Source organism: Typopeltis vanoorti, chromosome 16, assembly GCF_054136105.1.
Source record: "Typopeltis vanoorti isolate ZY-2024b chromosome 16, IOZ_Tvanoo_1.0, whole genome shotgun sequence".
NCBI classification, from domain to species: Eukaryota; Metazoa; Arthropoda; class Arachnida; order Uropygi; family Thelyphonidae; genus Typopeltis; species Typopeltis vanoorti.
The window spans coordinates 24,032,277-24,050,538 of NC_143564.1; the positions used below are offsets into that span (position 1 = coordinate 24,032,277).

Here is an 18,262-nt window from a genome sequence, read left to right on the forward strand (position 1 = left end):
CGAGTGGTTTATTTGCATGGAGGGTGATTGAACCATGGAATGCATTGCCTGATAAAGTGGTGAGAGCGAGAATGGTCAATGAATTTAAGGAGTGGTATGATAGACTTTGTGTTTCCTAGGAGGGACCTCCAATGATGAGTCTTGATAGATTTTGTGTTTCCTAGGAAGGACCCTCCCGTGATGAGTCTTTTGACTCCACGGACGCCTGAATAATAATAAAATTATATAAAAATGTTTAAATCACTTTTAATATATGAATTAACAGCTGGGGTATATATAAAAAGTGACAGACTACTAATATAAGTGTTGTGAAGAAAATTAAGTGTGTGAGTAGACAGTATTAATAAACTGTAATCATAAATAAGCATGTAGACAAGTATCACTTCTTAAATTGGCATACTGAGTACAGTGTAGTCAAGTTTTTTTTTTAAATCAAAAATTGAAGTAATTATAATATATTAATTTTTAACTGATTATACACACATACACACACAAACTGATTATATTAAGTGTTATACAGTATTAACTTTGATCTGTTCATCTGAGTGACAGAATTGGATGTTTCAGATGTTAGTTCTAACTTCAAAAAAAAAATAAGCAAATATACAGGAAACATACATCAAGCTTGTTCTTTAGAAATTATATAGTGATCAGCATTTATTAAAACATTTGTGGAAACCTACCATTTATCTTTTCCTTAACATGCTAGGCCCAAGTAAGAGGCTTACTAAAAATCTAATGATATGACAATAGACTATGCATAGAGGATTAACTGCCTTATGTCTGTCAAATACACGTATGTTCTGATCAGCCTGTGTGATTGGGTGGATGAAAAACCTGATTTTTTTAAGTGGAAAAATCCTTTTGCTTCAACATGTGACTAACTCACCTTTAGTTGAAAAGGCCCTGACATAGGTTCATAACCTAGAAACAATATGAACATAGGTCCTTCCAACCTAAGCTCATCACTGTTAGCAATAGAGTTACAAAGCATATGAATGAAAATGAAAAACAATAAGTTACAAAAACTTTTGTAAGACAGACACTGCAATGAAGGATCTAAATAACATTCCTGCATCGGATATTGCATGCCGACTAGCATCTTTATAACATATGGATAGTTCAAGAATTAAGACCTCAAGATGACAAAAGCCTTACCTATTGTCGAGAGCTGTCAAAGCACGATACCAACCTCTAAATATTTTTTCGTCAAAAATAATAGGCAAAGCTCCTATTCAGCAGTGGTTTCATTAATAAGCAGAACTGCAGGTTCTGGACACCCCATAAAATCCCACACTAGGCCACTGCGTCTAAAAAAATCAATTTGTTGCAGTGTGACAGCTAGAAACATGATTGGCCATAATTTTTTCAAAGACAAAGATGAAAATCCTATTTCTATACATGACTGCTACAGTTCAATGACCAAAAACATTCTGGGTCATTTCCAGAGTTTGAAGCGGTCAGGTATGGAAGGAAAATGTGGCGCTAACAGGATGGGAGTTATAGTACAGAATGCTTGAAAAACTGAGTATTTTTAAGAGAATTTTTCCAAACTGCAAAATAACATAGAAATTTCAGTTGGTCTGTATGCTCTCCTGTTTGACAGCCTGACTTATTTTTATTTATTTATTTATTTTTTTTTTTTTTGGTAATGGGGATGGGAAATCTGAAAGAAAAAGTTCATCTAAGCAAATAAACCAGCTTCTGCAGAACCTAAAAATCAACATCCAAGCCAGAACTGCCAATCAACTGGAAGAGACATCTTAGCAGAGTTACAAAAAATGGGACCATTCGTTGGACATATACTGAACATAATTTTATAAAATAAAGTGAATTTTTTATTGGTTTAAAAGTTAAAAGCAAAACAAATGACTTAGAAACATACTGTACATCATGGTCAACTCCTGTTTTTACCTCACCACCAATATCCTAAAGATTTTAATGGCCAATTTATGAGGATACAGTGAAAATAGCCAAAATAGATTGAAACTTTGCTTGACTGATGATGCAAAGGATATAGCCACTTTCAACTTGAAGACAATAAGGCTACAACCTGACCTTGATGACTCAAAATTTACAAAATGCCACATGCCTAGCATACAGTTCTTGATAATTCCTAACAGAGACCATTAATTTATATAGATAAAATCCAAATCCTAATTACAGCTACTTCCCTAGACTAAGATGGAACTTCTAAAAAGCAATTCAAACTTTCTTTGCAAAACAAACCAACTGAAATGTTAACTGGACAAAACTACAACAGAAAACTAAGATTTATATGATACATCCACAGGAGATACAGAAAGGAATGTATTCCCAGAAGGAATGAAAATAATGACAAACTTGACAACAAATTTAAGATCTACCATCCTCATGGATTCAAGGATTGTAGGAACTACGGAGCTACAATCCTCAAATAAAGTTTGGAAATAAGTATGAGGGTGGTCTGAAAACTTCTCAGACCAACTACTGGACAAAACTACAACAGAAAACTAAGATTTGTATGATAATAGATGAGACTAAATACTGCATCCACAGGAGATACAGAAAGGAATGTATTCCCAGAAGGAATGAAAATAATGACAAACTTGACAACAAATTTACGATCTACCATCCTCATGGATTCAAGGATTGTAGGAACTACGGAGCTATAATCCTCAAATAAAGTTTGGAAATAAGTATGAGGGTGGTCTGAAAACTTCTCAGCCTAACAATGAAAAAATTTATAATTTAAAAATTATTTTTATTTTTCAACATCTCCCTTAAGACTAATACATTTATTCCAGCGAAGCTTCAGTGCCATTAATCCCTATAGTGATTCTCAGTAAGATCTGCAAAATACCCCTCTACAGCTGCAATCACCTCTTGATTTGAAGAAAGCTGACCAGCAAGGAAGAGTTTTAGTTTTGGGAAGAGATAGAAGTCAGAGGGAGCCAAATCTGTGGAATAGTGTGGATGTTCCAACAATTCAAAGTGCAGATCCCTTAATTTTGGGCAGGTGCATTGTCCTGATGAAAGATGATTTTTTTTCTTCTGCAAACCAGGCCTTTTCTCACGAATTTTTTTTGTCTACTCTGGTTAAAAGATCAGAATAATATTCCCTGGTTATCGTTTTACCCTTTTCAAGATAATTCATAACCAAAATGCCTTTAGCATCCCAAAACACTGATGCCATGACCTTTCCTGCTGATGAAACCAATGGTGAATCCAAGTCTCATCCATAGTAATAAACTGACACACAAAATCAGTTTTATTCTTGTTAAAATGCTCCAAGCACTGTTCAGAGATTTTTATGAGTGATCATGAAAATCTCTGCAGATCTGATTTTCATGATCTGCTGTGAGCAAGCACGGCACCCATCTTGCACAAAGCTTTTTCATTTGCCATTCTTCATGCAAAATATAGCCTACACATTCTTTTGAAATGCCTATAGTCGCAACAATTTCACGCCCTTTGACTCACTGGTCATTCAATACCATATCGTACACTTGATCAATGATTTATGGTGTTGTTGCACTTTTTGGAGATCCTTCATGTAGATCCTCTTCAAGGCTGGTACAGCCACCTTTAAACTCAGCAGCCCATTTCTTAAACGAAGGAGAAGAGTACTCATAAACTTTTATGAACTTCGGATGAATTTCTTTTGGAGTTAAATCTTCTTTTACAAAGAATTTTATAACCACATGATACTTAATTTTATCCATTTCAAGGGATACAGACAACACTTTTGCTTCAGACAGCTGTATAAAACCAACTACTTGATAGAATGACTTGCAATTTCACATGGATGCTTATGACAGACTTAGAATAATAATAAAAAAAAATCTTGCCGATAGTGTTACCATTTATGGTCGAGGCAGAGAACTTTTCAGAACACCCTCATAGAAGCAGATATTAACAAAACTGACTTTCATCCATTTTAGTAAGAAAATTCAGTCACTGTTATATAGGGCCTATGAGACTCTACTACAGACATTCCTATACTAATTTCACCTACTAACAAGTAATAGCTAAACTAACTGTTCTCCACTTGAACTCCTTGGCAGACAATCATTTCATAAGAGAATAAAATTCCACTTATAGGCAAAGATAAACCAAGTATCCCTTTTTTCTCAACCTTTAACTGTCCAGAAGTTAAAAATAGTTTTCAGGTGTACAAGACTAAAAATTATATTTAAATGAGGTAATTCCAATGGAAGGAGCTTTATCAACAATATCTCCAGTCATATGTTCAGTGTTAGTGCCTGCATGCACATATCATTGTTTAAACATATATTTCTTTGTTAATAAACCCATTTATTCCAAACAATTCTTGGTCAAATAAAGCATTAATGATGGTAGATTGTGCTAAAAATAGTCACCTCTATTTCAAGACAGGTTGCATAGCATATGCGAAAGTTCTCTGTAATCTTGGAGAACAAGGGTTGGGACATATCATGTAATTTTATCCCTTAGTTCATCAAAGTACAAAGGCAGGTCATGGTGGAATACTCATTCCTTCAACATATCCCAAATAAAGGCATCAAGCGATATGAGATGAGAACATGAAGGGTACAGGAATACTGTGAACCTCGAAATGAGCCATCTGGGGAAGTGTTCTGATAAATAGGCTCTAGAACTATGTGATGTGTGACAGGTTGCTCTGTCCTCTTGGAACACTTGTAGAGAAAATGGAATGGCTTGGACTATTTGCTCTACCAACTCCATATGAATCAAAATAATGCTCACCAACACAATTGCTACAGCTAAATGTAATGGTGTAGACTCTACACATGCTCTTCTATTAATGTGCATGCAGTCAAACAGCATATCTCATACTGTTTGTACTGAAAGGGGTCTCTAAGTTCAGTAGTTTTTTTTTTTTTGCATATACTGTATATTTCTAATACTAACTGCTTGGATTAAGTAATTTTTGTAGTTTCTTTCTTCTTTGCACTACAGTTGTAGTTTTTATTATTTACATCTTGCTTGTACTGCTATTTCTGAGATTACCACAGAATGGTCAGAATATAATAATATCTCTACAAACTGTTGGGTCTACTTGTGAAGATACTGTTTTTTAAAAAAAAATTATTATATGGTCTATTATTGATCCTAATGCTTAGCACTTTGCATATTTGTGGATCTTTTTTTAGAAAAATTTATGTTTAATTCATAAAATGAGAAATCTCTCAGATTACTGCCATTTTGATTTAAATATTTGCTGTATTTGCCTACAATCTGTGATAAACTTTGGTTCCCCCACTCTAGCATTAAAGTCTCCAGCAATTATCAAATAATCCTTTTTATAACAATATCTCCAAATTTTCTATATCAGCATGAAATATATATTTCACTGTTACCTATTTTTTCTTATTCCAGAGCATATATTCCCATTATTGTAAAATGGCTACTTTCAAAGTGTAATCTTACAATACTAAGTATAATTACTATTCTTTCATTAGCTAAAGTATAGCTTTTCATCTCGTTTTTCATGTAATGATTTGTGAAGCATATCATTATGAAGACCCCACGACTTTACAATAGCTTCCAACAGCAACATAGTTCTACCACATCTAAAAAGACAAACCTTGTTCATCCTTAATTCAAGACAAACAAGGAGAACAGCAATCAACTTTGAAGTAGAACCTTTAAGCATTCAATATATCTGGAAACAAAACATCTATGGATACCTTGTGTCCAAAGCATTTATAAACAACACTAGATTGAACAATGACAGGATACAATGTGACACATCCATATACCATAGATGGGGGATAGATAGCCTCTCCAAACTGAGTGTATCCTGTTCCCCCCACCTCCCCTACATACTATGAGACTGATGAGTCTTTCCAACATTTTTACTGTGATCTATAAGCCCACTTAATTTGCAATCAATAAAGTCAAGATCTTGAACTTGATTTGAGACATAGTACAAAGATTGAAGCATTATAAAACACTGACCAAAAACCAAATAAAAATCTGATATTTTAATAAAATCTGCCAGACAAGGCAAGGATTACAAAACAAAAAACTAACATGTCATTTGAAAGCAGCTTTCAACTAACAGACAATTTTATGACTGCTCTTCTAGAGTTAAAATATAAATACAGCTACACTGAATCTTGATAGATTATACCAGGAGTTGTTTCTAACATTTAATGTATTACAAAAAATTTTACACTTTCCCATGACTAGGTATATGGATTTCTAACTTAAGGATTAAGACAGTAGAAAAACTACATAATTAATACTGAATTAATACACTAGGAGTCTATATATAAGACCCACAGAATTTTTTAAAGCCTTACTTTAATGTACAGAACAATGGATATTAGTATTTCTCCTTAACAGTGAATCAACCTAAGTGAGTGTTCACATTTTTGATAAACAGTGCCATAAATATTTATTACATGTTAGGATTTATGGATCTGAACAATCCCAATGTATTATTTAATAAGAAAACAAGTATTAATTCAAGATTAACATTTAAAAATATGTTGGCAAAGCATGACCATTTTAAAGTGTAGGGCCATTGAAAGAAATACAAAAGTAGGCAAAAGATCAATCTGAAAACCCACTAGTCAGGATGAAATAAGATAATAGATTATGATAAAGAATATCATATGTACAAAATATATATTTAAATGAGAGAGAGCTCCAAACTAATTATTAATTCAAGTATTAATTCAAGATTAACATTTAAAAATATGTTGACAAAGCATGAACATTTTAAAATGTAGGGCCATTGAAAGAAATACAAAAGTAGGCAAAAGATCAATTTGAAAACCCACTAGTCAGGATGAAATAAGATAATAGAGTATGATAAAGAATATCATATGTACAAAATATATATTTAAATGAGAGAGAGCTTCAAACTAATCATACAGCCAAAGTAGAAGGTATCTTCTTTTTAGTAAAAGAGGAAATAAGATCACAATGTCAAATAAAATATGCTTGCTTTACTTGAGGACAGAAATTGCTAAGAAAACCAGTTTCAACTCAAGTGTCTGAAGGAATACAACTCCATTACCACTGAATTCCAGCATTCTACGTATTTGCACAATGCTCAAAATTTCCAATTTAGATTCTTTCTTGACAGGGCTTAATTTGTAAAACTATACTTGTAAAAGCTTTACTTGAGGACAGAAATTGCTAAGAAAACCAGTTTCAACTCAAGTATCTGAAGGAATACAACTCCATTACCACTGAATTCCAGCATTCTACGCATTTGCACAATGCTCAAAATTTCCAATTTAGATTCTTTCTTGACAGGGCTTAATTTGTAAAACTATACTTGTGAGAATGTCGAATTTAAAGGACCAAATTCCCAAAACAACTCTTGAGGACAGTTAGCCATGCATAGTGAATACAGAGTAAATTCCTAGTTATAAGGATGCAGATTATTGGTATTTACAGTGGGAAAAACATGGATGACTGATTTCAGAATTGGGCTAATTCTCTGTCCAAGCTGCACCTGTCTGCTTTAGTAAGCATGGGCAACTTGTTCCAGACTCAAATTGGGTAGCAACTGTTAAATGCATCTGATGAGAGCCATACTATATGACGTAAATAAATAAACTAAATCCTTTGTGTTAGTGAAACACATTCACAGTGAAATGTATTTTGAGCTTCATGTAAAGTGCAATCATTGTTAGATTTCAACAAGAATTTAAAAATTGCCTACTAATTTCTTTTTTTTTCTTGTGTTAAAAACTGTTCCATGAAAACTGATTCAACCTTTTTTGAATTGTTTCATGCAGAATGAAGTCCAGACATGACAAGACTAGCAGATGCAGTTTATGTACATACATGTACGTGCATGCACACACACAAAGTGTTGTTAAAGCAGTCATAAAAGAGAGTGAATGAAAGCTTTGGGTCACTGAAGGTTCATTTAAAACAGAAAATGTTTACAAGCTATTAACAGGGAAAACAAATGAAAAATATTATATTCACTCAATGAGATTTGGGAGCTTATGTCTTTTTCTATAGTCTTGTATATAATGGTAATCCTATCCAGGAAAGGTTGTTTAATCTATAATATGCATTTGATTCATAGATGGACAGAAATGTGAGAAGAAAACTTAGCATTCAATTTGAAAACCTATAAATCGTACTCTTTTGGAACGGTCTCTCTTACATATTTCCTAAAGAGAGCAGTAGAAAGAATAAGTTAAAATTAAGAAAAATTCTTCTGTGAATTCAGAGCAGAACTGCAAAGGATGTTGAATAGCTGCTGCATGCATTTTAAAAGATTCCAAAGAATGGAATTACTGATGCTAGTTCTGATGATGTGTCATCCAAACAGCAAAAACAGAAAACCTGTGTGAATGGGTCATTAATCAACTTAATGGCTCTTCTGTACTGAGCTAAATGTTTTTAGGGAGAATGTGAGAACAGTATTCAATGGCTGGGCAGAACGATATTCAGAATTACTCTTATACACAGACTATATTACTAGAGTAACATTAAATCATATCTATATCTAAATATAGATGATGCTTCTGAATTAAAAATAGATTCACATACAGTGAACCTAATCTTTTGCTGAGTTAACATATCAAAACAGTGTTCCCATATATTCCAGTCAAGATGAACTCTGCAAAAAAACTAAACAGAAAGAACGTAGAACATGGACTCCTTATGCTTTAACTGACTGCCATAAGATTTAGGTAGAAGACAGAATGGAACGAGAACCCATCATATCTATCAGGAGCATGGAACTTTGCTGATAAACTTATTTAAACACTATTTTCTCCCCAACAATCATTGGCCAATGAAACTAAGTTTGCATGCACCTAGAGAGGAAATTCGTTCCAAATTGTACATTAGGTAATGTAAACATCTGATATCATCAGTATTTTTCTATTGTGAAATACAATGCAGCTTTTATTGAAATTATATTGGCCTTTCATTTGTATAGTATTTCTCTCTGAAAAATATGATTAAAATCTTATTTCACAAAGAACCTTGTGTAGCAAATGATTGGATTACTGTCATAATAGTGCAAACCTCCATATATGAATATTTTCTGTTCATCTTCGTTGTAATATCAGCAGGTCCTATGTCTTGCAACTACATATGAAGCACAAAAAAAAATTTTAACAGGATATTCAACTTCCATGAAATGAATATTATTATGAACATGAATAACTAATTCTTCAATAAAATTAATAGGAAGTATTTAATTATTTTTAGTGAAAAACATACTTCCTGACTATTCATGCATTCTCCCACTAGCGATAGATAATTTGTTTAACCTGCTCTGAAGTCTTTTCTTTTGTAACTTTTGCATTAGATTAATTAAGAAATACAATGTTCTGTTCGCAAAACTATTTTAAATCTAAAACTACCACTAAAATATAAAAATTTACTATATAACAGAATTAATTAAAACTTAAAGTATTTAAAAGTTATGTAGAATTAAAATAAGCACAATGTATTTAAACTGTGAAGTCCATTGCTGGAGATTTCTTTCTAAGATAGCTACTAAATTTCATGAACAATTCATAAGCTATCTTAGAAATTTAGGAATACTATCATGCGATTTTTTTTTTTTAAAAAAAAAGATGAATTTATTTAAATAAATGGTACACGTCATCTGGGTGGACAATAACTCTTAAAAACTCTGATTCAGTCATGCCAATTTTCAAAAATTAGGCCTACATGTGCAAATTAGGTATTTCTTGAGGATAAATATGGATTCCAAATTGACCAGAACAATTTGTTGAAAGTTATCTTAAAAGTATTTACATAAATCGTGATTTTAAACCATTGTATTTTTTTGCATAAATAAGATATGCTATTATTTACCCCTTTTTTTCTAGCCCCGATTAAAACTGAATTCTAATGTATAATATTAAAATAGTGCACAAACATTGAACCAATTTAAGACAAGGTATGATAAACATTATCTCCATCAGAGTCAGAATTCATAATACAATTGCCTCCCTTGATGATTCAAATCCAGGAGTTGTTTGTATAATAATAATAATAAACATTTTGTGAGCTATAGATTTTATTACATCATTAAACAAGAAGGAAAAAAATATGCTTGAATAAATAATAGTCTATTCCCTTACTTCATATCTCTGAAATATTTGCATTCCAATTTGAAATTGAAATTAAACTACAGGGTTGACACTGGGGAGTTCTTTCGCTTGGTTGAACAGGGAAGAGTCATGACAAGGGGCCATCCCTGGAAGTTACAAAAGGAAACTATGAGAAAGAGGGTGAGGAGTGGTTTCTTTGCATGGAGGGTGGTTGAACCATGGAATGCATTGCCTGATGGAGTGGTGAGAGTGAGAACGGTCAATGCATTTAAGGAGTTATATGATAGACTTTGTGTTTCCTAGGAGGGACCTCTCTCGATGAGTCTTGATAGACTTGTGTTTCTTAGAAAGGACCTCCCACAATGAGTCTTTTCACTCCATGGAGGATATCTGAATAATCATATCCTGAATAATAATAATATGATTCTTTAAATTAAAAATTTCTCACAAGAAACAGTTCACGGCTGCTCTAAAACACATTATGCAAAGTATACATAAAATCTGGGCAAATAAACATTCACTTATTCTACAGAGATTAATTACTCAAGAAATTATCCAGTTTCCATTGAGAAGCCTCTGAGATTACAAGTGTGATGAATCTTTTTTTAAGTTCATGTCTTTCTAACACATTTTCCTGTTTTAATGTATGATAACTGTGTACTCTCATTATTGTCACCCGCGTTCAGAAAAGATGAAATGAAAACAGAAAATATTCAATAAAAGGTTGAGGGACATGGATTAATGTGATATTAATTTAACCAGCCTGGTTAGCTGAGTGGTGTGTACCCAGTCTGAAATCAATAAGCTACAGGTTTGAATCCTGCCATGGGCATGGATGGATGTTTGAAGTGGGAGGTGAATTTCATCATCCAGTGTGAGATCACCTTCCTGCTTATTATAGGACTGAAGTGACCTGAAAAAGTTCCAGATTTGGTCTCTAGAGAAGGGTTTTGTAATTATGTAAAAATAAATAAAAATTACAATATACAAAAAAATAACAAAAATAGAAAAAATTCCATAGCCCACCCACGGTCTTAATGTACTATAGGCAACCTTTCACAGGTCCAGCTGAGATTAACATTTCCAATTTTGATATCAGGTTTAATACCACTTTCCTTCATAATGTAATTCATACAGATGACAAATAACAATGGAGATAATGTGACCCTTGTCTCACACCTGATTTAACATTAAACCATCTTCCTGTACCTCCTTCAATTCTAACTGCCGGCTTACAACTCAAATACAGACTAAATACCACTTGATATAATGTCCAATTTACACCATATACGTGTAGCATTTTCAACAGCTTTTCTCTTGGCACCCTGTCATGCGCTTTTCCACATCTTCTCTTCCATCCTCAAGATGGGTTGAGTCCTCCCACATGGATAAGAGCCTACCATCATTCTCTGTCCAAAGCAAGCTCTTTCATATGCCAACATAAATGAAAGTCCAATGCAGTTCTAAGGGCTTCATGTCATGTTATTCTTGGTCTTCCTCTGAGGCTTGTACCCTCTGTAGTGCCCTCAAATACCAGAAAGGAAGTCTGTCAAGTCCCATTTGAACAATGTAACAAAAACAATGAAGTTGATGCTTTTTAACTGTGCTAAAAATTGTTGATTCTTTCTTTTATGGTTACAGGGTGGTCAGCAATCATTGTGAAGAATTTATGGAGACACAACACACGTGTTAGAATAATTACTTTACTTAAACTTTACGAAAGTAACATTCAACGTTTCGATCTCGGTTGAAGTCATCATCATGAAAACTACTTGTTGTTTTGTATCTTATCTTTTATGTATCTTTTGTATCTTATAAAGCTTGAATCTTATACATATGTATTTTTCATGCATTCTCTCTTCATTTACTAGATATACTCGTCACACGTCTTCCCTCAGGCTGTCTCTCCTTCAGTCTACTGCAAACCTACTCACACAGGCCAATATATACATACATAAAAATTCATATCACCATCCAACAGAAAAACTAAGGATCATCAGCACCCTTAAATATAGAGCCCTAACAATTTGCTCCAATGAACAGGCTCTGAACCAAGAACTAGAAACTATTAGCCAAACGTTTGTAAAAAATGGATACAATAAAATAACAGTTCACAAGATCCTCCATAAAAATGCCACTAAAAACAAAAATGATTACAAGAATGCCATAGCAGTGGTGTAGCTAGAGCTTGTGCTGGCTGGGGCGGTCCCTGAGTTTACTGCCTCTCTCAATATACACCAAAAATACTACAAAAAGTCAAAACGACGTACAGGGAAATAAATTAAAACACTATGTTTATTTCTGAAGTAAAACTTTAATTTCAACATTCTAAAATGTTATTTTTCTTGCTTTTTTGTTAGCAAAATCTATGACATTGGCGAAGTCTATTTCATAATAATGTAGGTAATTCTTAATCTATTTTATTTAGAAAAACTCCTCTCACAACTAGCAACATTTACAGCGATTGTGAGGAAATTTCATAATAGTATTACAATATTTGGAAATGACTTCTCAAGACTGTATTTTAGAATTAATTGCAAAAGTTCAAAAAGGTTCAAAATACCACCCGGGGCAGACCGCCCCCTCCACCCCTCACTAGCTATGCTTCTGTGCCATAGCCATACCCTACATTAGGGGCATTTTGGAAAATGTAGATAGAACACTACTTAAATACAACACTAAGACAACCTTCAAACCTCTAACAAAATTAAGGAATTTACTTAGCTCTTCCAAAGATCCTCTTCCATCCTTGGCCCACCCAGTGATTTACAAAATTCAATGTACCTGTAACCTACCATACATAGGAAAAACAGGATGCACCATCCCAATCAGAAAAGATGCACACAAACGACACATTAAATACCTCTATGACAAAACAGGCCTATCAGACCATGCACTCGAAACATGCCACAGACTTGATTGGAAAGGCACCAAGTCCCTACACCACACCAAAACCTAGTTTGAAAGAAATTCAAAGAAGCTTGTGAAATGCTTATCCAAACCGAAACAAAAATGATGGATTAATCATTCCAAGAATATGGAGGACCCATCTGCAATCTGTATAGCAACAAGAACAAGCCCAAACAGAAGATTTCAATACAAGAGGATTTTGGAATGTTTAATGCAGTTCTGTTTATATTTTGTTTTTATTTTATTTTTTTCATTTTTTTTAATTTCCCTTAATTTATTTGATTTATTATTATTATTTTTTTAATTTTATTTTTTATTGTATTTTTTTATTTTTATTTAATTTTTTTTTTCCACAAGAGGTCAGGCTAGGCTAAATAATTAACAAGCATTTAGATTCATCTTACTTTTGTACAGTGCAGTGTCATGTAGCTTGTATCTTATACATATGAATTTTTCTTGATGATAACGTCAATACAGAAACGTCGGATGTCAAACATTACTTTTCTAAAGTTTAAGTAAAGTAATTATTCTAACACGTGTTGTGTCTCCATAAATTCTTCACTATGAATAAAAATTGTTGAGTTAGGGATATTCAAATCTTGAAGCACTTAAGTTCTGTCCAATGAGTGTTTATTTTCCTGAAGCATTTCATCTCAAAAGCTAACAGTTTCCTCTCTGCTTCTTTTTTTTATGGTCCAAGTATCTGCCATGTAGAGAGCTGTTAGTAGTATTATACTTTCATATAATTTTATATTTACAGTTGTTTAAAAAAATAAACTTAATAAAATTAAGTTTATTCATCATTCACCATGCCATGGAGAGTGTGTTTTATTGTTGCTATGTCATTTAAATTTGAAGTCTTGTTTACTCCTAGGTAATTGAAATTAACTTGTTCTGTGGTTTCCTGATTAATTGTTATCTGTATATCTTCCAGGTGTCTTCCAATTTTTGTTATCTTTGTTTTACTTGAATTTATAATCATTGTAATTTCTGCTGGTTTATATTGGAGATTTGATTTATCTGTTATAATTACTACATCATCTGCATATGATATGTGTGATTGGTTTTCCATTGACTTTTCCATTGTTAAGGATAATGCTTCTTTAATGGGCTCTTGGATGAAAATGCTAAAAACATAGAAACAGTGGGCATCCCTGCATAACTCTTCATTTGATTTCATAATATTTCCAGATCTATGAAACTAAAATGCAGATCCTTGTTATATTCTAATGATTTCTCAACTATTTGTCTTAAAGTGAAAATCTGATCCTGACAACCTCCGTTTGGCCTGAATCCAACTTGTTCTTCTCTAAGGTTCCCTTCCATAATTTTTCTTAACCTCTCAAGAATACTTGGATAAATCTTGCCAGAAACACTCAATAGGGAAATATCTATGAAATTCTCACATGTTTAATAGATGGGTACTGTGAGAGCTCTACTCCAATCATCCAGAATTTGACCATATAACCAGGCCTTCTGAATTATGCAGTGTAGCTACTGTAAAACTTTTATGCCTCATTATTTGAGCATTTCTGAATATCATCTACTCCAGGTGCCTTTCCACATTCCAGATTTTTGACTTTTTTTCTACTTCCAGTATCACTGTTGTATATTCCTGATTGCATTACTGTTGAGTGTTTTCTACCACCATGCTGCCAAATTAACATGACAATTATAAATTAGCAAAATAACTGATTACTGGAAAACTGTAAATAACAGGGGAGAAAAAAATTAAGAGATTAAGAACCTGGATACTGTACGCCCACAGATGCGAGACCCTTTGACACTTCTGTGCATGTCAAAAGAAGGAGAATCCATTCCGATATTAGGATGATCATTGCGTTTCGTGGGATGAATGTTTATTATTGTATATGTAGGAAAATTAACTTTTCTTTTATGAAAATTCTAGTTCTTCGAGTGGTAACTATTTTGCTTGTACAACATTGAAAAATTCATGCATAAAGCACATGTTGGCCAATTCATGCATCCTTTATTTCTTTCTTCCCCTTCAGCATGAATTGATTATTCTTGGCACAAAACCAAGATCGGTTCTACAAAGTGAAGTGTGACCGTACAATACTTCGTAAAACATTCTTGAGATATACCAATTTTTTTGGCATAATAAATTTGGCACACTGTTACTACTTAGCACCTTCATTGTGTCCCAGGACTCATTGAGAGAGACAGTCAGACAATCCACAGATTTTACTACTTCCACTCCACGATCAACTCAATTTCACCCATTAAATGTTATTTTTTTTTTAATTGTATGCAGTACCTGTAAAATTTTCATTACCAGTACTCATTCTTTGCTAGTAGGAAAAATTGAAAATTAAAAGGATATGAAAACTAAAAAAAATTATTTACTGATATTTTTACTTCATAGTATTGTTGTTGGAATAAGAGCAGCAAATTAAATATATCACACATTTATTAAACATAAATTTATTGTACAAGCTTATAACAAAAGGTAAAATATATACAATAATTTTTAAAATAAGCAAGAATATTAAAACTGAGGATATAATGGATCCATCCATATTTTATAGACAAATATAGAAAGAAACCATATTTGTTTCTTTTTACATTCTTTTTCTATATTTGGCTATAAAATATAGATGGCTCCATAATATTTTGCATTTTATTCTAAAAAAAAAAAAAAGAAGTTTTATATAGCAAATATCTTCACAAAATATAAATGTAATTGAATAACTAAGCTTATTTGCCTACTAGATAAAAATTGCTGAATATAAAAATCATTTCTAAATGTACTGTTTCCTTAAATTCACTGTTAATAGAGGTGTCAGTATGCAATACCATTCCCTGCCCATAAAAAAAAAAAAAAAAAAAAAGACTGTATTCTCAGGGTGATTTGCCTGCTTCACAGAATGAAACTTCATTTATATGAAACTCATTCACTTTCAGCTTTTAAAAAACCTTATATTTTTCATGTCATGATAAGATTCAAACTGAAATCTTTTACAACCAAATAATGTGTTCCTTGCTTCCAATTGCACTTTGGACATGATATGGAAAAGCAAAACTGCACAAGTAAAAATAACTTTTAAACAAAATAATCTAGCTTCTATGTAATGTATTGTTCTCCACAGGGATATGAATTTTAATAGAAACTTAATATATATATATATATATATATAGTAATTATTTTACTAAGATATTTAAAAAGGCAGAAACACATTTAATGGTATTTCCTCATAAGCACCTCTGTTGCACAACTAGAACAATGGGACAATGCATCCTTTGATTGGAAAAGACCTGAGTTCGATTCTCAGCATGAAGAGAATGTTTTCAACTCAAGGCAAGTTGTCTGATCTCATGAGTTAGCAAGGTTTTTTTTTTCTCTCAAAAACTCTGGTTTTTCATCTTACATACAGAAAAATGGACCAAGAGAACACCCTACAATTTACAGACAAAAAGTACTATTGCTGGTGATGGGTGGTTGACGTTGTATGCAGTTGGAAGATAAAGTAAGAGATAGTGAGTTGTGTGTAATGGAGGAGCAGTCTGCACCCCTCCTCCCATCACTGGGGTTTTTGGAGGTGTCATAATAATAAAAGTAATTAGTAATAGACAATGTCCTGCTATAATTGGAAACCCTTTAAAAAATTTCAATGTTAATTAGCAGTGTTATTACAGGTGGAAACTAATTATTAATAAAACCTCACCTATTGATCAGTGCATTATTGCTTACTCTGCTTGCTACAACAACACCTCAATGCTTACAGAAGCCTTCAAATTAGTATATCTACTGTCCGCACAGTTAGTCTAATGGCTTTGCGCTTTGCAACCATATGCTTGGGGAAGGAGTGTCCTAGGTTCGATTCCCATCGATGATGCGAGGAGCTTAAGGATCTTCCTCAGCCATAGTCAAGTTAGCTGGTCATGGGAACGAACAGTAGGGTTTTTCTGCCAGTTTATCTGGGGTTTTTCATCCCGCAAGCAGGCAAACTGGTCCTGTGAACACACACGGATTACAGTCAGGAATACTGACCCAGCCATAGGCCTGATTCATCAGCTATTGACATGCTAATATCGGAATTTAGATTCGGGACATTCTTTTTCACGCTTTGTCAATAATTAACACCAAATGCCTGAGAGTGTGGTGTCTGCAAGAAGTTTGAGTGTGTTTAAGACATGGTATGATAAGATGTGTGTGTGTGTGATAAAAGGACCTCCCATATGAGTCTTTGACTCCATGAGGTCTTGGGAAATAATAATAATAATACGAATCACTACTATACGTTAACTTGTTTTTGTTGTTAAAATAAAAGAATCAAACAAACATTACTTTCTACGATTAATCATTCAATTTTTGGAAGTAATGATGAATATAGCTTTCATTCATGCAGCAAGCACGAAACATACACATTAACAAAAAATAAAATAATATTGTAAAACGAAGACAATTTCAAAAAAATGCTCTGACATCTTACTACGTCTGTTCCATATGTATCATGCTATAACCAGTCATACAAGCGATAACAAAACGATAAGCCAAATTTCTTTTTTGATAACCCAATTTTTCGAATGAAATCTCCAGCTTTGGATAAACCGTAACATTAATATAATCCTAAGATTCTTTTAAATAACATTTATTTATTTATTCCTAAATAAAATACAACCCTACATTGGAACATTGTAAATTCAGATTATGTCAAATCAAAACTTACCCTTACTATTTCTCTTTACGTTTACCATATGTAAAAGGTCATGACGCTTAATATGTTTCAGCCAATATTTGATTTTAGAAAAATTCGTTTCATCACAAGATCCAACTTTCATAAGTAACATAAAAGGATCTTGACCACTTGGACTGAGTTTCGAACTGCAGCTGAAGCTCTCACCATCGAATACTGATGTACTGTCAAAAGGATCATTTAACTTTCCGGCAAGTGATGATAATAAAGTAACCTCTTCGTCTTTCAGATGAGCTCTTATAGCTTTTAGTATCTCACACAAATAAGAAAATGGTTTGTAATAACCTACTTGTTCAGAAATAGGAGTAGTAGCCATTATCGTAAGTTTTATATTTACGTACGTCAGACGAAATTCATCTTCTAGAACACAGAATCCTGCACTAGACGGCGGTGCGATAGTTTAAAGGTCAATATATAAACATTCAGTTTTAATTTCACAAAATTCACAAAATAGATAAAATAATTCAAACTCCGTTTTTTTGGTTAATAAAATCTAGAATTTTTTTTTGTAATCTTAATAATCTAAATCTTCAAAAAAAAAAAAAAATTGGGCAATTTAGATTATTGAGAACATAGTTCAGATTTAAAAATAAATTTCAC

General features: G+C 32.8%; 1 protein-coding gene across 1 annotated transcript in view; it reads right to left on the reverse strand.

Annotated features, from left to right (window-relative positions):
- Positions 1–18,007, reverse strand: part of LOC150097898 (death effector domain-containing protein-like) — a 126,359-nt gene extending 108,352 nt beyond the window's left edge. Inside the window, exon 1 of the mRNA XM_090406707.1 lies at positions 17,636–18,007. Within this exon, the coding sequence (XP_090262833.1) occupies positions 17,636–17,978 (343 nt within the window). The 5' untranslated portion in view covers positions 17,979–18,007. The remainder of the gene's footprint in view (positions 1–17,635) is intronic.
- Between the last annotated feature and the right edge of the window lie 255 nt (positions 18,008–18,262).